At 40.6% G+C, this 20,957-nt stretch overlaps 1 protein-coding gene across 2 annotated transcripts; it reads right to left on the reverse strand.

The window, feature by feature from the left end:
* Positions 1 to 4,913: 4,913 nt before the first annotated feature.
* RFESD (Rieske Fe-S domain containing) lies at positions 4,914 to 19,443 on the reverse strand. Of its 2 annotated transcripts, none has more exons than XM_048046569.2 (4): positions 19,420 to 19,443; positions 11,523 to 11,703; positions 11,398 to 11,432; positions 4,914 to 10,847 (listed from the first exon to the last, which is right to left on the reverse strand). In XM_048046569.2, the coding sequence occupies exons 1-4, from the start codon at positions 19,426 to 19,428 to the stop codon at positions 10,554 to 10,556; spliced, it is 519 nt and encodes a 172-aa protein (XP_047902526.1). In that variant the 5' UTR covers positions 19,429 to 19,443; the 3' UTR covers positions 4,914 to 10,553. The 2 variants fall into 2 exon arrangements, with proteins under 2 accessions (XP_047902526.1, XP_013048774.1); XM_013193320.3 differs by lacking the exon at positions 19,420 to 19,443 and adding an exon at positions 12,596 to 14,160.
* Positions 19,444 to 20,957: the final 1,514 nt, after the last annotated feature.

Here is a 20,957-nt window from a genome sequence, read left to right on the forward strand (position 1 = left end):
GAAGGTAGGAAAACTGGCATAAAAGATTGAGAGATTGTTAAAATCAAGTTCATAAAGTTATTTCTTAATAGAATATTAACGGAGGGTGGTTTGAGGATACACCAATTCATATTTACTTTTGTAATTTTAAGATATTATCTTTAAAGTAGCAAAATAAATAACGTTTACAACTTTTTTTTTTTTTTTGATCTCAACCAGCAGAAGTTTTTCTTTTCCTCTTCCTTTTTTTTTTTTTTTTTTTGTGATAAGCCACTCATATTCTGTGTGCTTTTAACTGAAGCGGATGCTCACAGGTAATCTAGGATAAAGGCATGCCCAAACAGTGATACACTTTGAAAAATCCTTTTCTTTCACAAACCGGTTCCTAATAAACACTACGGCTTAAAAACAGTGCAGAATAGATTATTTATCTCTCTTAGCCAGATGCCCACATGGAATAAAAATAGAAGATTGTGTCTTTTCAGAAGATTTATTCAGAAGTCTGACTTCTATTAATTAAAAAATCGTTTACATTTTTTGCCTTTATGTCAAATTAAAAGTTTGTTTTAATTTGTTGCCTTCATATGGAGGGGAGGAGGAAAACACTTCATGTTAGGAAGATTGCCAAGAGGAGGGATTACAGAGATGTATGTTCCCATTACATAGCCTTGGCTCTCAGAACTGGACATCTAAATTAGGCACCTAAATGAACAACACATATCTGAGACTAAACAAGTAAATCTTGTTGATGTCAGCTGAAAATTCTTGCTCACGAAATTAAAGAATGTAAGATGACAAATATCAGTTTATTTTGGTACAAGTAATGAGGATGCTCAAAATTATAAAGGTATTTTATTAATCTAGTATACTGAAAGAAAATACTAGAATGTAAAAATACCTTCCTAGCTGTTTTAGCTTCAGTATTCTATTTTAACAAATTTAAAGAAAATTGATGAGTTATACTGCAGTGTAACTAATGAAATTCAAATTCTCATACCTTCAGACAGATTCTGCATTCTTACTTTTTTTTTAGGTAAGTTATTTCAGTTCCAATTCTTTACAGTGAAACATCTTGTGCACCTAGAGGTGAATTTATGCTTGACTTCTTTCTTGATACCAGAAAATAAAACATAATACTATTTCAACTATTAAGACAATATGAAGTTCTGCAGCTAATCTCAATGGGACAGTAGGATCAGATGGCTTTGAAAGTGGAAATTGGGTCAGACACCTGGTTACACTATAATGCAAACAGTTAGTTAAAAGAAGTACAGGAACATCTCAGATGACTGAATATACCTTAAATTAGGTTTGATGTTTTAGAAGGAAGCCCACTTAGGTAATAGTGTAAATGACAGCAAAAATTTGCTTCTAAACTCCAGATAATTAAACATAATGGCAAAATGAACATTAAGATACAATAATGAACATTATTACTGGGAGATATAAATGGAAAAGTTAATTATGAAAAAGGAAGCACCAGTAGACTGATGTTAAAATGATACCTCTGTTTTAAATGGAGCTTGTGCTTTTATTTCTTTTTTATTCATTTTCAACTGTAATTTAAGCTTTCCCAGTCCTAGCAGAATCATCTAGTGCAAATGTGTCTGGTTTGTTTATTTATTTATTTATTTTTGCTACACTATCTTTTATCTTCATAACTCTACACTTTTACGTAAGTTTTTTTTACAATTAAAAGTACAATTACTCAAGCACAGTAAAGACATTTTGCCGACTACATCCAATTCACCTATTTTATTGTCTTTGACTGTACACTAACCGTTCATCAGACACCTTTCTTTAGATCTATTAGGTTTCCAGCCAGGTGACAGCATCCTCTGGCACTCCCTACAAGCGGTCTCTGCACCAAAGACAAACTGCAGTTACGGCTGCACAAAGCAGTGCCTCTTCCAGTCCATCTGCAGAGGACAAGTGTTGTTCTTACCTCTGTGGCACTCTGAAGAGAAGGAATGCGGAGATGATATTACGTTGAGGTTTTTATTTACAAAGAGCTGAAGTCAATTCCACGAAACCATGAATATTCCTAAGAGGTGGGAGTTGTTCAGAGATCAAAAGACATCAGGGTCATCACATAATGGTGCAGCTCCAATTTAGCAACTTTTGGGTCGGATCTACAAACACTCACTTTCCAATATTCTCTTTTTGCATTGTTTTAATTCACTCTTTGCTTCCAGATTAGGAAGAAATGAGGACATTGAGACAGTCTCAATCTGTTCCTAAGGTGATGATGGGGGTTTGGGATGTCAACCATGAGCAAAAAAAATATTCTTTTCTCTGTATGTGCAATGTTTATTGCACGGTGTCACAGCTTGAATGTGTTACATTCATCTTAGATGTGAAAAGTTTCTAGTAACTCTCGAAGACAATTTTCCTTGCTAGAATATGTAAATAAATTTAGGCAAGTCACTTGAAAAAAATTCTAATGGGCAATAACTGACTGCACATTTCTCCATTTCTTGACCCCCTGTGTCATTATTCATCCGAGTACAAAGTGGTTACTAGAAATCAACACTGAAGAAAGATGTCATTTCACATAAAAGATCTGTATGTTCTTATGTACTCAGAAAAACAACAACAATAAAAACAACAACAAAAAACACCCCAGGTTCTCAGTATGTCAGTTTAGATATGGGACTTTACCTAAAGTTAACATACACTGTTTATGTTAATTTTTGACTCATTTGCCAGGAATAATGGTGACCATTATCATTTGATCCTGCTAGAAAATTGTGATAAGCTTTTCAATAAAAACTTCCATATTATAGTGTTACAGTTCGAGACATACACAGAGCAATCAAGGTAAAACGAAGCTCAATTGCCGAGAATATTTAACACACAAAAAGCAAACTATAGGACATCAGGTCTTTCATCCTGTAAAACAGTATACGTGCCCAAGTATTCATTTACCTTGCCTTCAACTTGACTTTTTATCAGCAAGCACCAACTAGCGAGCAGTATGTGATTCCTAAGTCTTGCCATAAGGATGTTCTGTAAAAATCTTAGTCCTCTTGCTGCAGAAGTTTTGCCCCTAACTTCGAGGCTGCCATGGTTAGGTATTTTGTACAAAGTTTTGGTATGGAACACCATTACTCTGCTCCATAATGCCAGAGACAAAGAGCTGTGCATATTAATACGACGGAATATGAAAATGGTTAAGGTTGTGCTTCACAGCCAAATGAAGGCATGAGAACAAGAAAGCATTAGTAAGTTATGCCCTCATAAAAAGGCGCTTATCTTAATCTGCCACGTTACTCGTAAATTTTAAGGGTTTAGGTTTATGCGTTAGAACCTGGATTTTCTAACTCTTTAAAGGATTGGTATGTGAATGAAATGGTTATCTTGCAGTTTCCTCATTTGTTGTGCACCATGCGTTATAGCCTAGCAGCTAGAGCTTTGTTGACAGAAATGTGTATGTACGTATGTATGCTTGTGTATTAGGCATATGTAGGTATAACCATGTATCTAATGGTACCTGCTCTTAATCTGAAGAAAAGAAAGCCATCTTCTGAGATGAAAGTAGTAAACCAGGTACCATCGAGTGTTCTACAAAGATCCCATCTCAGCTGAGAAAGCAGCATGCCTGACTTTCGGAAGGATGCAGCTGCAGTTAATGCTCAGGAGCGTGTGCTCTGAAATTTCGCTGGTTTAAAAAAAGATCTTGCCAAGAGTGAGTACTGCTTATTTTGGAAACTCAGTTCCTCCGCTTTGAAATTAACCACCTTAAGCTGGTTGGCTGCCTGGCATGCTGCCACCTGTTGTTCCATATTGCTGGCTGAAAAGAAACTCGGAGATGGGTGGTGCGTGAAAGACCTTGGTATTGACTTTGTTCGTGGTATTCACTCTTTACTAATAATTATATTGTTCCTGATGCATAGAAATGAAGTTGCAGAAGCCTGTTCTACGTTAAATACCAGGAGTTTGTCAAGGGTTCCACGCTGATGCTGTGTTCTTTATTTCAACTGGAATGCACCTGACTAAATAAGCAGCCTAATATTCTCACTGTCACTCTTCCCACCTACAAATGCTCGATAAAGGGAACTAGAGGGACCAGAGAGAACACTGTCCTCCACGATCATCTACCCGGTAACTAATTACCCAGCAACCCTCCAGCAGGTCCGTTAGCAGTTACAGCAGGAGCCACGTGAATGTAAACTTTTCACCAACTTATGGATTTCACTGGTAGGGAGCGCTTGGTCCGTGAAGGCACGTAGAGTCCCCCCGGGGTGCTGACTACGCTGCGCAGGGGGCAATGCTGAAGAGCCAGGTGCAAGGCAAGCCCAGCAGCTTTCTGGCAACCGGCCTTGTGCATGCAAGAGGTCACTAAAAATGTCATTGCTTAAGTAATGGAAAAGCTAATCATTACAGCGAAAGATCATAAACTGCTGCCCTTTGGGAAGGGCAGCAACTACGTGTTGTTTTCTTTATCTAAAATCTCAGGAGGGGGATTTAGGACAGCTCTGGCTTTGTCTCCTTTGAACATAAAAAGAAGAAAACAGGTTTATTTTGTTTGGCTTGAAGGACCTTTTGATTCTTTCTTGTTTCCATTTTGTAATGAGGAGATAGAGGAACACTGGGTAAATGCCAAAACGACACTTTGTATTATTTTTGTTTCATTTTCAATACTTACACTTTTTTTTTTTTTTTCCCTAAAGGAATACTCATCTAGACCAAAATTAAGAAACATTCAAAATGTCAATTTCTGTTTCAGTTGCACAGCTATAAAATATGGATAGCACTATTCGCCAAGGAATTGACAACTAAAATTTGAAAAATGCAGAATTATTATTGCAGACAAGTTTGATACATGGAAAAGCTTAATTGTCCAGATTAACAACCTCATAACCAAATCTTCACTAATTAAATATATGTGCTGTATGAAAATGCTAAAACGTCAATGAATTGTGAGAAATGCAAACAGTTACCTGATTTTTTATTTTTATTTATTTTTCACTCTGGGATCATACAGTGGACAAAACAATTGCTACTTCAAATGTCAAGTACATAAGAGATGTGCCACGTTGCTGTAATGATCCCTTAATGGGTAAGTTAATAATTCACCTGAGTTTAGACGACTCATCTTGTTTAGAAAACAGGAGTTAGGAGCAGCTGAGGAGACTGGGGTGTTTAGTCTGGAGAAGAGGAGGCTGAGGGGAGACCTCATCGCACTCTACAATTTCCTGCAAGGAGGCTGCAGCACGGAGGCAGTCGGTCTCTTTTCTCAGGTGAGAAGAGATAGGCCATTAGGAGAGGGTCTCAGTTTGGGGCAGGTTGTTCTTGGGTCGGGTATTAGGAAGAATTTCTTCATGCAGGGTGTGGTCGAGCATTGGAACAGCCTGCCCAGTTAGGTGGTGGAGTCCCTGTTCCTGCAGCTATTTAAGAGATGCGTGGACATGGCACTAAGGTACATGGTTTAGTGATGGGGACTCAGTAGGCCTGGTGGATGGTCGGGCTTGATGATCTTGAAGGCCTTTTCCAACCTAGACCATTCTAGGACCCTGTGAGTGACAGGGTTTAAGAAGGTGCCTGTATCTGGGGAGGGGAGGGACATTACTGCAGATACAGCACAGCCATGAAACTTAATGAGTTACTATGTGGGGAACTGGTAGACTTCCTGGACAAGGATCTGTAGCCCTGAACCCAAATCTTCTCCATCGTACCCATTCTTGCACATCACTGTTGTGTTTATGGGATTCTGAACTGTGTCCAAGGTACTCCACCTTACATCCTCTTACCAACAGTCATGGGCACGTGAGACAAAGTTCGAGGAATAGTAAAACAGAAACAGCCAAATGAGGCAACATTATTGACTTACTGTATTTTACTGTTATGACTGTTCTCAAAAACAATTTTTCCATTCTGGACTTAAATTATTAAAAAATGCATTCTATCCACCATTCATTGAAAAGACATTAAAAAAAAAAAAAAAAAAAAAAAAAGCTATCCCATCATCAATCTTCTTGGCAAATCCCTTTTTTGATCCTTTTTGGATCCAACACTAGCTCTCCATGCTTTTCCTCTACCTCAGAGGAGAACTGTGTAAGATTTATTAATTGGATTTGCTTTAGTATGTTGGGATACCATTTGTCCCTTAGGACAAGAAGCCAGGCTCCTATGTAACAGCTGAAAAAATATGAGAAATTAAATTTCCTGTGAACAACTAAAAGTTTTTAAGTTATTTGCGTGAAAAGCAGTAACATACAAGAACCACCTCCTTCACCTTTCCTAGACAGAATACGAATATAAAGTTAAAAAAAAAAATCTGTATGCAAAGCACGTAATACATGGAGAAATGGAAATCCCTCAGCCTGCATAATCCACCAGTAAGTGCAGGAATTTGTGAAGTTATCCTGAAAGAAAAGGTTTGGGCTAGGAGGAAGGTATCAGAGGGAATAAGAGTATCCTTACAAGTCAGCAAAGAAGAATCTTATAAAAGACATTCACAGAAATAGATAGCTGCTGTCAAAGCTCACCTCCAAGTTACAGAAGTGAAACCCTGTGTGATTAGAGATGAAGACAGAGAAGTACACATTTTTAATTACCAGTATTTTTTTTCTATTGTTAAAATATCTCTAATATGTATGTCCTTACACTGATCAGCAATCACTTCTTTAAAAAGCAACAGAAAAAATAAAAAAGAATCGAATATTACATTATTTTGGTTAACATCAGGCATTGTTTCAGCTTAGCACCCGCTGGAGTATCTAAACTGGCAACGAAAATTCTCACAAACACCTGCATCTCGTAAGAGATAGCGAGCTTCGGGTTTTCTTTGGATGCTGAGTCTCATTAAAAATATGGTGAGCGGTGCAAGGTGACACGGCCTCGTGGGATGTGCGCCGCATCTCCAGCATCTACAGCTTTTTAACTTCAGATGCGGGTGGCTTTCTCCTGGGTGCTGAGTCTGCAGTGCTGGGAACACTGGGAGATGTACAACCAGGACAGGGGAAGGCAACCGCTGCACTGCTCCTCTGTGCTTTTCTGGCCCAAACTGCAGCTGTAAAAGTGTGTCATTTTCCCTGCAGCAATTTGCACTAAATAAGCATGCTGGTTTTTTTCAGGATGTTCAGAATACGCTACGGTAAAAATGCACTTCTTACTCTAATGCAAAGAGAATGTACCTATGCGTCTTGAATATTATCGGCAAGCAAGGCAGAAGTAATAACTTCTGTTAAACAATATATATATGTGTGTGTGTGCATATATAAAGCATCGCACTCCCTGATGCCTCTCATACTCCTTATCCCCTCGCCCTGAGTGCAGTGCCATTTTAACCACTGGCTGCGCTGACTGAACTTGCTGACCCAGCAGAAAACCATTTGCTGTTTTTTTGCCAAGGACCCTCACTGGTACCATAGCCAGGGGTGGCTCAGAGACCTCACCCGACCAGCTGCTCAGTCTCCCCCCCCTTTTTGCCTCGGCCACTCTGTCCCTCACACCGACTCCAGTCTTCGTCGAAACCTTGGCACTGAGAGCAAATGGCGGTCTCGGCACGCACGTCCCCTTTTCCTACACAAAACAAAAGGCTCAGGCACCTCTTCGTCAATATTATTTCCATTCCCTGCCTCCAGTAACCTTCAAAAACACCAAGCCAAGTGGGAAGGCAGATGGGATGCTTGGGAACTGGTGAGAGCTGACTCTTTAAACCTATGTCTGTACGATATCAGAGCTAACAACACGAATTACTTTTCCTGAACAGAGCAGAAACTACAGCTGTAAACTTGAGAGTGCATTTCATTCCAAAATTGAGCATGAAAAGAGGGAACTGTGCAATGCTATTAAAAGGGCTTTGGCAGTGAAAACATGGTTTTAAAATTGTTGTTCCTCCTAGACATTTTTCTTGTGTGTTCTCCAGTCCTGCAAGGACTGCTGTCACCAGTGTATGCACTTCACGAGCTGCACTTAATTAAGGACTACCTTCATAAGCTTCTGAATCCTAACTTTACTATCAATTATTACATTGAAAAAGTACCTTATTTAATGTACAGTGCCAAATGAAGTCAACAGGACATGACATAACAAGGTATTACATGCAGAAAGGAAAACTTAAGCCACCTATCCTTACAGGTACTACTGTCTAATTAAGGTTTATGGTACATCAGGTTGAGGCTCAAGCTACTATGACTGCTGTCATAGTAGTGTGAACATCAAAACCCTACTTTTTCAAAAAGATGGATCCATGATAGAATAAATGTAACTTGTTTATTCCATTCAAGCTGCTTTTGAAAGTAGCTTGCAGAGCTGGAGCATCTCACAGAGTCATCATGAAAATTTTCAAGCCAAAGCACAAAATATATTTCTCTTTTCTTTGTGAGACAGGTTAATGATAGGAAATTAATGCAGGCCTGCAGTTTTAAACAATGCTCAGGCAAGACTGTGAGCTACTTGCTGTTGCATCTGAACATTTAATTTAAGGTCTACGCATTCTTAGTCTTTGTTAATACCATAAATGTTGTTATCATTAATATCTCCATAATTTCTTTCTACTGGAAAAAAAATGTAAAAAATAATATCTAAGCAATCACATGAGTCAGCGAAAGTGTATCTGAAGGTCTTAACATATTTTTCTTTTACATGATGTGTGCCTTTCAATAGTACATGACACCAATGCTTACGTTTCATCACTGGTGAAACTAGTTGGGTGAAAATGGAGGAAAGGGAAGAAAAATCCTGTCCCCTCTTAATGTGGCCAAGCCAGTGTACAGTGATGTGTCTTCTGTGTCCTTTGGCATAGCAGCCGTATCGCTTTACCACTAACCTCACCTTCCTACTACCTACACTTCAAGAAGAGTAAGAAGAGAAGTTTATGTGTTCCTTTAAAATAGAAAAAAGAAAGCACATGCACACACACAAAAGCCCAACAACAAATACAACAACAAGAACAACAGAACCAACACCGAAGAACTGGTCAGTAAATAACAGCAGTTTCTGGCAGTCGATCAACTCCAATTCATCTGACAGAAGGCAAGCGTTTACATCTGATCTAGTCAGCACAGCCTGATTTAATGGTCAGTGAGAGGAGGAGGAAGAACATATCTCAGTGCTGCACTCCTTCTAAAACACAAAACTGAAACGGGTCAGATCAACAGCACCTTGAAGGTGCTCCCCTATTGACCATGCAAACAACATAAGGAGCAATGACCAGAAGCAGATGCCTAAGTTTAAGTAGGATGAATCCATCACACCGTGACATAAATTGAGAATGTGTTCTGCTTTTTTCTTTGTGATCAAACAGGCACAGATGTCTTTCTCTGACAGTTCTCTACACCTCCCTGATTTTAAATACATTGACGTGAACAGTGATGTTGACACAGACCTCCTTATCCTCCCCGTACACTAAAAGCAAGATAACCTACTGCACAGATGAGAGAAACTTACAGTAAAGACCAAATAGCTTGAAACTGAACCCATGTAAGATAGAACTTCTGCAAACAGCCAACAAATCAACGGAAAAGGCTCCCTGAAAAATTACAGGCAGGCTGCAGTGACATTACTAGACAGACCGACAGGTCAGGAGTCTGGGGCTGATGTTAACCTTCACGCAGTATTCCTCTAACTGAAGAGAAGGTCTCTGGGCTCTGTGCTCTGGGTGGGAAAACCCACCCTGTCCCAGAACACAGACTGCCCTTCATGCAACACAAGGCAGGGTGTCCTGGGAGCGGGGTTCTCAGGGCAGATCTAATGTTATACAGGGAACTCAAATGCAGCAACCTAACTTTTGCCTCTGAATAAAAAGCATACCCTTTATAGTGAATATATAATGATGTTACTCAAAATAAATAAAAACAGACGAACAAGAACTATGCATGTCTCTCTCTCTTTTTTTTTTTTTTTTTTTTTTTTTTTACCCAACAGTTTCTTTGCTTCTTTCTCATCCAACAACAGAATCAGGAAGAATAAGTTATACATGACAAATATACGTCACATTATTTGATGAACTACCAGAAGAGTTCAGTGAGGAGTAGGAGAATAAATGCTACTATGGAATCTGGTAGCAATACACAAATGGGCATAAAAAAGCACATTAAAATATGCTCAAGCGTTGTACTTCTCCTTGTGAAAATGTAGCCCTTTGGATTTATAAACATCCACAGATTGCTCAAATATCTAAAACGTTAAAATTTTCTGTCATTTATACAGAAGACATTGTAATCATAAACTGTTAAATATATAAACATAACCTTTACACCAGACTATTTACCTTAAACAATGTTTCATAAATGTTTCATAAGTGATAATATATTATACTATATCCCCTCTTGAAAATTAAAATAATTCTAGCAATACAGAATTTATAAGATATAAAGTATGATATGCACTCTGCTCTAAGTCAGTCTTCTTGAAATTCAAGAGAAAAAAAAAATCAATGGCACAGACCTAGTCATATCCCCAACTAAGTAGAGCTTCTTATCTTACTAATTTCTACATTATTGAATGCATAATATAAACATCAGAATTTAATCTGGAAACAGTCTTTACAGCCATGTTACATTTTTATTTAATTACAATGATTCTTCATAGGGACATTCACCAGCATTTTGCTTCCTAGACACAATTTACTCTGCTGCCTGTGAGTTGCTTTTTTTTTTCACAGCTAAATCACCATTATTTTTGTACTTGTCAGCAAAATAATCAGAGTCAAAGCTTACAGACAAATCTGGAGGACTCACATAAACGTTGCCATTGTTTACTGTAACTTTGTGAATCCTTTGTTTTACTCCTTTTGACTGCCACCGAGGTGTTGGTGATGGCTCCAAAGGGTTTATTCCTTCATATAATCCTTCTCCTGTTTCCAGAGTAATTACATACTTATGCCAAGGACAAACAATACATGGTTGACCAGCGATATCCTGAAAAGAGGGAAAAATAAAGAAAAATTAAGTAATCATATTCTGACTCTTCTCCTTTAAGAATCCCCAGGCCAAAAAATCTGTCTGGTGATTCAACTGCATGTCTATTGTGGCAGGAACAAAAATTCCTGCTCCTAAGAGCACCATATTACAGTAGCAAACTGGACCAGTGATCTTTTTGGTGCTGGAGCCCTTTATTCAGCAGTGAACAACACCAGGTTTTCCCTGCAACTTTTGTAATACAGCTGCTAATCATAATATTCTACCATTATGGGATGCATCCACACAGCAAAGGGAATCAGATTCTCACTCTATTTCTCATCTCACCATTTCAGTCTCCCAAGATTAAAACAAAAAAAAACCAACAAACAAAAACCAAACCATGCCAAAAAAATAATAATAATAATAATGTAAAAAGTGTGATAGGAAGCATTATTTTTACTTAAATATCCATTTCTTTCAATGTTATGTTCAGTCAAAAGTTTTCAGAGAAAATGCATTTGAGATTTCAAAAGACTCTGTGCACATGCATATTACTTTGCTTACATACCTCTATTTCTCCAAGGTTTAAAGGGCCTCCTTCATCTGAAACATGGCAGAATAAAATATTAATTCATTCAGCATATGTTATGCTTAACTGTAGCAACATTAAGACCGAACGAGCAAATATCTTACGGTAGCAGCGAGAGTCCAAAGCATGAAATTTCCCTTCATGGTAGAAAACAACAACTTCTCTGCCATTGACTTTGGCGGTTATTCTTTGGGAGTTTTTTATGTCATCTTCTTTTCCAACTAGTACAAGACCATCTGGCTCCATTTCAACTGTTCCTTTGCTTGGGCTGTGCAAATCCACATCCTTAAAACACACAAAAAATAATTCAAAAAGGCAGCTTATGAAGCAGTCCATGTTTGGATTTCTACATCTGGAATGGATGTCCCAGTCCCAGAGAAAGCCACAGCTCATTTAACGCATGAGATGAAAGGAACAGAAGTTTTAGTAAAAGATTAACAATATGCACATGAAGCAAAGCACAGGAGTTTGGTGATAATGTTTCACCAACATGTTCACTACCAGAAGCAGAACTGTGAACACCAGCTGTTGCAAACCTCATACCTGAGGCTGAGACAAGATAAATTCCAAATCATTGCTTATTTACTCTTCACTTTAGTCACTATCTCCCCTAATGCAAACAAATCCAGTGATGCTGATTTTAAAATATTTAATTATTTAGCTATGCAATGAGTAAGCTGTAGCATTTACAAGTAAATTTAATACTCTTTAAATACTATAATGGCTAGAAATACAACCTATCTATGTTGACAAAAAAGTAAAAATATCATCTGCAAAAGGAAGAAAACAAAACCAAACAAAAAAGTTTATTTGAGAAGCTATAATAAAATGGGCTTTTTAGTGGATGTGTTCTGCCTTTCCCTTCTTCTCTTTACATATTTCAGATGTCTAAGAGCCTCTCCCTCTCTCAGCAGAGGACACGAGGCAGTTTTCCTCTTTTATCACAAACCTTTCCTCCTATTAAATTTGCTTACAATTAGCTACTGTGTTCCAGTCACCTCAGAAGTCCTAGTGCCACAATATTACCCTCAATTCCACAGAAGATCAGTCTAAAAAAAGCCGTTGCACACACTGAGAACAAAGAGGAACCACATACATACAGATTCCAGTTGCAAAGAGGTTTAAGAGCTACAAAGAGCAGTGCAACTTATCAGGCACGCAGCAAGCTGTACGGTACCTTAGATCCACACCAGATTACAACAGAGATGAGAAAGCAGATGAAGAAATGAATGCTCAGAATAATGAGGTCCAACATTGTCTCTCTTCAGTGTTCCTATCACAACTAGGCCTGCTTTGTTCGCATAGGTAACAGCATTTATCAAAGTGCTTCTTTACAAAAAAACGTAAGCCAGTGGGACTGGCCCCAATAGCACGAAAAGGCAGGCTTTATGAAGGCTCAGCATGGCAAAGGAGAGCTCTGCGAGGACTGATAAGGAGTGGGGATGAGCTGGGGCTGTCCTGATAACAGGAGATCAGAGCTCAGAGTTCCTCTCGCTGCATTTCCCCTTATAAGCAATGCTCCACCACCGCCTGCTCCAAGCGGGACACGTCAAACTGAAACCCTGCGCAGAAGTCACGTATTATGTCACGTAGTGTGTTCTGTGTGTACGCAGCCTCAGCAACTGCATGTTTCCTCATAACCGCTATGCTGGGAAGACTGGTATAAATAACAGAGTGGCACTTGCAAGGCCAGTTATTATTTGCTTTGTGCATAACGAAATACAACTACCAATTCCTTGCATTCCAGTCACAGGAATTTCTACCAAGTCTTTCCTAGAAAGTGAAATATCACAGTTGTCAGACTCACAGGAGCATCCAATAAGGCATTCACATTTATCTTATTTTCTTTAGAAAACGGTGTGTAGCAACTTAACCATGAGAACTAGAATAGGATATTCTCAATTTTTACTATCAGGATTTTTTGGGGCTGACTGCATATAAACTTTCCAAACTCAACAAAACCTTAAAATTCAGGTGCATGTAGTTAAGCACACTCTTGTGAGGACACTTATAAAGACAGACATATGCACACACACACTTATACATGCATAAACACACACATATATATCCACGTCCAGACCTGTATTAAAGTAACACATAGTAGTTCATTTAGTGGTGACATTTCTACAGCCATCCTGGATTTCAAACACAAAAAACCAGCCAGCCAAATAAGTGTGAAACGTGGCTCAGACTGCCAGCATCTTGTGGACCCTACGCTAAATGCCCGGGGTCAGTCATCGGCAGCCAACTGCTCCGCTCCACAGGCCGGCTCAGACGTAAACCCCTCCGTGCTTATCTGCAGCCAGCTGCGGACCAGGGACTGCCCAGCGGGACTGAGCCCTCGGGGCAGCGTATGGCCGGTGATGCAGGACAGAGCTTGCCAAACACGCGGTGACCGCCAATTTTCTCCCCTCTGAAAAGCCACGCGGAAAAGGCCTCTGCAGCTCGACCCTCTCAGAAGCCTTCCCGTGGCCATGAAGAGGGGACGTGCCTGCAGAGCACCGACAGAAGGTGGCAGATTTCAGCCTAAAGCACACGGAAAGCCTGCGTGGAGGCAGCTTCTTGCCCACAGGAGCCTGCCCGGCCTGTGTCCCCCGGCCTGAGCCCAGCCCCAGGCCTAGCTGCAGGGCGCTGTGCCAGCCAGCAGGACTGCCGCTCCTGGCGGCGCCCCGAGCGTGACGCTGGCTTCCCGCTGGGCCCCATGCCAGCACTCAGAGGGCTGGCTGAGGCGTTCGGGGGAATAACGCTGTCTCTGGGATCATGTTAATCACCCGCTGCGAGGATGTGTTAGGCGGGGGTAACAACAAGCTGTGGGTACGGGAAGGATGCACCTCATAATTCAGCAGTTTAATCATAGACTCGTGGGATCAGAGAATGGTTGGGGCTGGAAGGGACCTTAACGCCCACCCAGTTCCAACCCCCTGCCATGGGCAGGGACATCTTCCACTAGATCAGGTTGCCCAGGGCCCCATCCAACCCAGCCTAGCATTAATGAGTTAGGGATTGACACCCCATCAGAAAAACAACTGGGCTCCAGGAAGGAGATAAAATTCCTAGTAATCAGGTGGCTAGGAGCAAGTTAAAAGTACCCTGGGATGTCCTAGTGGACATTTGTGACCTGCCCGACCCAGCAGCAGACAGTGGGTGCGTGGGGATTCAGGAGGTTCTGGTGCACAAGCTCAAACCCTGCACAACACGCTAAAGGCACCAGTACAGCAGGAGTGGTGTGACCGGGCTGGAGAGGCTCTCAGCAGCTTAAAGAAGTAACAGCCTGTGAGTTGTTAGGACCCCTACAAGCTTGAGACCCCTTTGCACTGCCAGTAATGGTACGGGATTCAGGAGCGTGGTGGGGACTGTCGCAGCAGGTAAGTCAGGGTCAAGGAGAATGGCCCATACGGCTCAGTTCAAAGCCATGGCAGGCAGCACACGGTGTTTGAAAAGTGCTGGTTAGGGCACTATCTAGCCTTAATGGATACACAGAACCTCACCCAGAACAGGAATGAACATTTAAAACTACCCGCATCTATGAAAGCCCACCCCTTCCTGCTGGTTGGTGCACAAATGTCCATGCAGACATGAGCTGTACCCCAGGGCAGAGGGTGAGGGAAGCCTGAAAGAAGGGAAACTCACTGAAGATGTCCAGGAGATTGGGATGCCTCCACAACCCTGGCAGGATCCTAACTCTCCAATACAGGAAGCCCCCAAATTTAATCCTCAGCAACACAACAGAGTGTCGTTCACAGATAAGTGGCTAGAACACATGCTGCCATATCAGTCAAGGATTGAAAAGTCCTGTCACACGAACTGAGGGATCTGCTCAATTAGCCGAGTTGCAAGCTGTTTAAATGGCTCTGGAAGCAGAAGGTAAGGTTATTTACACCAATTCCTGTGAAGCCTGGTCAGGAGCCACTGAAGAAATGGAAGGAAAATAATTGGCAAGTTAATAACTGAGACGTTTAGGGGAAAGGAATATGGCAACAAACACTGAAGCATGCAGAAATCAGACCCACTGCAATGGGAGATGTGGATCAGAGGAATTCTGATCCAGTGCATGTCTGGAATAACAAGGCTGATAAGCATGCCAGGGATATGCCCCTCATAGAGGGATTTTCTGGAGCTCTGAGCACTGACCATGGGACACTGGAGAATACGATGTGTTTAAACCAGCTAGTAGATGAGGTTGGCCTAGTAGCTTGCTTAATGCTAAATACATAACTGGGAAGTCTAATTTCTGCAAAATAAATAAATAAATAGATAAAATGAAAAAGCACATAGCAGGACAATTAAATGCCAATTTACCTGAAGGAAAAGGGTTATGGGAAGTGTGGCAAACAAATTATGTAGGCCCTTAGTCTGGAACATCTGAAGGGTAGATTTAACATATTAACTGGAGTAGGAGTCATAAGTGGAATAGAATCATAGAATCATGAAAAGAGGAAAAGACCTGTATGAACATCAAGTTAGGAAGACAACAGGATTCACTACTGTTGCAGGTCTGGATTGCTGGTTTCCCACCTTACCATTACCACAAGAAATGCTAGATAATGGCTTTCCCTTCAAGAATAAATAAGACTGGTGTAAACAACGAGGGGTTAAACAGACTTTCTACTTACTTCACCATCCTCCAAGTAATGGATGTTAGAAGGGTGGGATGGTTTATTAGAAAAACAAGTAAGGAGAATGGAAACACTACAATGGGGACAGACACTGTGGCCAGCAGTCTATGCCCTAAACAATCAGCAAACCTCTGTGGGAAGTCCAAAAGGCAAAGCTTTTGACCTAAGATACTTGTGAGGGCCAGAAGGTTCCAAAACTTGATTAACCAGACTTTATAGAGCTGGAGATCAAGTCTGGATTAAGCAATTAATGGATTATACCCAAGATGTCTCTTTGTTTTGTTTTCCAGGCTCGTGAACTCTATGTGGGAACACTCCAAGTGCCTACACTGTACTGGACTGCACCTAAGGCATTATTACCTTTTTTGTAATAATTTCACTTTTCTTTGTATTTATAATTTTACATGTGTCTTGCTTTCGGATCAGAAGAACCCTCAACATATACTATCTCTTTTTGTTAATATGAAATATTTATTTTAAAATTTAAAATCTTTGGCTTGTATTATCTTGAATCAAGAAAATTGTCTATTTTACAGTTATATGTGTCTTTCTGCTGTTTCCTGTAACAAAAGCAGGCCGGAAGGAAAAAATATTAAATTGTCATAGAATCATTGAATCATAGAATGGTTTGGGTTGGAAGGAACCTTACAGACCACCCAGGTCCAAGCCCCTGCCATGACAGGGACACCTCCCACCAGACCAGGTTGCTCAATGCCTGGCCTTGAGCTCCTCAAATGCTGGTTATGTACCCACTTACCCTCTCAAGGAGTGACAGGATTACCTCTCTTAGGTGTCCCACTGGAAGCACCTCCTAACACTTCTCAGAGAGAGAATTCGACCAGTTGATGCATGGGCTTCCTGCAAAGCCATGAATGTGCTCACTGTGTGTTGCTGACTTTCTCCATGGTCACATTCCCAGTAGACTAAATGCCTCAAGTTGCCTGAATATTTCAAGGAAAGGACAGGAGCTAGGAAAGGAATACAGGTGTGAAGCAATGCTCAGTTGTGTGTGGAACTCCAGTATTATGCATGTCACTAAAGACACTTGGTCCAGATGGGAATACGCATTTAATTTTTCTCTTGTGTTATACTGCAAATTATTCGATACCTTATAATAAAATTAAGGACTGCTCACCCCCAAATCACCATCCTTATCATATGCTGCTGAAAGATACAGTGAATTTGCAGGATTGAGTAATCAATTGTGCTTATAAGAGCCTGTCATTAGACAGCACAGACACCTTCCTGTACAGTGGGATGGTTACTTACACATTCAGAAGTATATTATACTCTATGGCAGGGGCTGGCCCATTATTTACCCAGGCACATTCAATCTCCAAATCCTCTAGTGGAAAAATCAAAACACGTATGGAACGTATCTTGAATCCTATTTCCAAATCTCAGTGTAATTGTACTTGAATCTGCCATCACAAATCAATGGGCAATGCCACCACCAATGCAGTTTTGGCTTTGCAAGAAGAGATATCAGGAATATCAAAAGTAGTGCTCCAAAATCAGATGGCATTGCATATGCCATCTCTCAAGGTAGCGTGCGTGTATTGATAAATACAACCCGCTGTACTTATGCTGCTCAATCCGGTCATATCTCCATTGACATTTCTGTTATAAGAGAATATTTAAAAACCTCCCACGGAATGGGAGAAAACAGACAGAACGCAGACTTATGGGGACAGTCACTCGATGCCGGAGGTTGGTTCAGGAGTATTCTGAGGCCAATTTTGAACTGGATCATTTTGGTTTTACTGACGATACAGTTTATACATTAGCAAAACTGTCTTTATGTCGTCCGACATTGAGCTGCAAATGCATATTACTACCCACCAACAAACCTTTGGCAATCCACAGCATAGAAGCTGCAGGCTTTGGAAGATAATAACCCTTGTACACGTGCATGTGTGATGGTGTCAAGGGGTGGAGTGACAGGTGCTGCACATGCAAGAGCTGGATGTCACAGACCACCAAGAAGGAGCTACTCAAGGGGCAGAATTCCTGGGCACGGCATGGCTTGGTTCACAGCGTGGAGCAGGCTGGCCAAAGACCTACCATGGCAAGCTGCAGCCCCGTGGTCTCCTCCACCCTGTGAGTCTCTAGTGACACCATACACTCACACAAGCAGAGATAAAGGGAATGAAGGAATATAAGTGTTGAATAAACACAAGGACAAGGAGGTGCAAGACAGCACCCGGAGCATGAGCTGGGCAGAGCTCATCACCAGTACCAGACTGGCATTTAGTTGGTTTGAGAGGACTGAGCATGGGGCTAAGTGAAGGTCTAAAAGAAGGAACCCCCCTACTAGCTGTGGTGCCAACAGCCAGGGAAGGCAAGATTCAACCCAGCACATCTTGAGCATGGTGAGGACATTCCAGGGAAACCTGAACTGGAGGGGAAGCTCAGGGGACATGGGTGAGAGTGATAATGCATGCATCCGTGTTGCTTGCAGAAAGGCCTTAAAGAATTGGCCAGCTGTATCTACCTGTCTAGCTGCAGTAGAGAAGAACTAAATAAACTTCCCCCCTCCGTTCTTACTCATTTACATTTCCCACGAGTGATTGTTTGATTAATCCTAGAATCAGAAAGTAATCGCAGACACCCCTCTACTGGTGTGTCAGTCACAGTCTGCTTTCATGGGAAGATTTTCAGTTCCTAAGGCCTGCTGCAGTATGCATACATTTGTGCTCTCAGTAATGTTACCAACACGTGCAGTGAGGAAGGTCAGTTTAGGGCATGGCTCCTTCCTACTTGTGGAGGGCCTCGCTGGGTCTTCAGCCAGGGCTTTTTCTTGATTATTTTAGGTTACAAACCAGCACTATTTCAGTGACACAGCATTTGAGGCTCCTTATATCCACACTCTGTCACTGGCCGTCACCAACCTATCCAACAATATTCAGCATTTTTTTTTCCTGTATGTTTCTCTCTTTCCTATGGGCATCTTGTCTTGTTTCAAAAAATGTCTCCTGGTAGGTATTTGTGTTGAACCACATTTACTTGTAAAGGTACCAGATTCTGACAGGTAGTGGCAGCAGCTGAAACTCAAGCTTCCTCTAATGATGTTAGACTTAATGTGACTTTTCCTAGAAAAAGACATCATTCTGAAAACAGGTACTTTGTGTGGTATTTTTACAAAACATCATTACAATAATTCATGTTAACTTGTAATTACTGGTGATGGCGAAGAGTTATTATAAAGGTTGTAAAGCTGGAAGGGTGGTACGTAAATGGGACTGAACTTTGTTCACTGAAAGAAAAAAAGAAAAAAAAAAAAAGAATGGCAAATCACCACCCAGCATGCAGAAATGAAGGGCTGTAAAGAGTGTCAAGGGGGCATTTGGTCGAGCTCTCTTACCTAGCGCAGGATCACACGTACCTTGCCCATTCTTGACAAGTATTTTCAACTTATTTGTAATAAATTCCAGTGTCAGTTTCGATAGCCTCTCTAGACAGTCTGTTTTTATGTTTAACCATCCTTATACAATTTTTTCCCCAAATACCACATCAGAACAGCCATGCCTGAAAAACAAAGGCATCTTTTTATATTCTTGGTGACAGCAGTTTGTTGTGCTTTTAAGTGAGCCCTATTATTATCTGGGGACATATCAAGGCTTCTCTGAAGTCTGAAACAAACCTAGCATGACTCACAGTCCCTTGCTTATATTATATACCTTTGAATGCTCTCATCTGGTTACATCTTTCTTAAAATACAAAGCCACAAACTGGGGATATTTTGAGGATTCACTAGTATTAAGAAGAATAAAATAATTACCTTGTGTCTTGTATATAACTCTGTTTTAAATCATCCAAGAATGTCCTTTGTTTCTTTTGTCATCACATTATACTGCTGATTCTTACTCTGCTCCTTGTTCACTCCACTTTTTTTTTTTTGTTCCTGAAAAAACTGCACCATAGACAGGTTGCAACCTAGACAACACCTAGTTTATCTAGAATCTATTTCTACACCTTGCTTAAAAAGAAATAATAAACATGTCATTGCCTAATTGCATGCATTTTTTCTCACTGATTAGGCAAGCTGTCCTGACAAAGACAGATGATTATTTTCATGACTTGATGGCATAACCAACACTGGCAGCCTCCTACCTCTGCAGTGTCTTCTAGGAACTTGTAGTTACAAAAATAATTCCCATTGTTATTCTTCAGAACACTGGTACCTCACCTGCTTTTTTTTGTTTGTCTTGTTTGTTTTCAGGATTTCATGATGCTCTGTTGACCTGAGTTAATCTGAAAACATGCTTGACTGCATTGTTATTCCAGCCCTTCTTCTCCCTTTCACTCCCCAGTTTCTCATTATTTATTACCAATATTATACCTTATTATCTCTATTTTTATGTATTTATCTTCTTTACATTGTACAACTTGTTTAGAGTGATCGAAAAAGGTGCTTTTCCAGTTAGTTTGCCAAGCTTGCATGTTGCAAACATCATTTGATTTGTTGTAGCAATGCAGATGCATTAGCATAATTAAGACAGCGAAGCTGAATATGACCAATTGCAAATATATCTATTTTATAGTTGAATTAGTTCAGTTCTCCACCAAAACAGGCAGATTGTTTATCGCAAATTGAGGCTGTTAAGTGTTAGGGGGCTTTTGCCTTCTTTCTTTCTAAGAACTTGTGGAAGACAAAGTTTTGCTTTTAACAAATAAATAAATGTTTTCTGGTTAAATAAGCTTTTTAAGACGAACAAATACAAAAATAAATACTTGACTGTCACAGAATACCAGAATGGTTGAGGTTAGCGGCACTTCTCCCTGCTAAAGATGGGCCATCTACAGCAGGTTGCCCAGCACCATGTCCTAGACTGGATAGGCCAACTTGGCATCTGACCACAATCCTCACCACCTTACATGCCACGGAATAACTCAGAGATCATCCCTACCTACCGGAATTCT

This window comes from Anser cygnoides, chromosome Z (genome assembly GCF_040182565.1).
Source record: "Anser cygnoides isolate HZ-2024a breed goose chromosome Z, Taihu_goose_T2T_genome, whole genome shotgun sequence".
Classification (NCBI taxonomy): domain Eukaryota; kingdom Metazoa; phylum Chordata; class Aves; order Anseriformes; family Anatidae; genus Anser; species Anser cygnoides.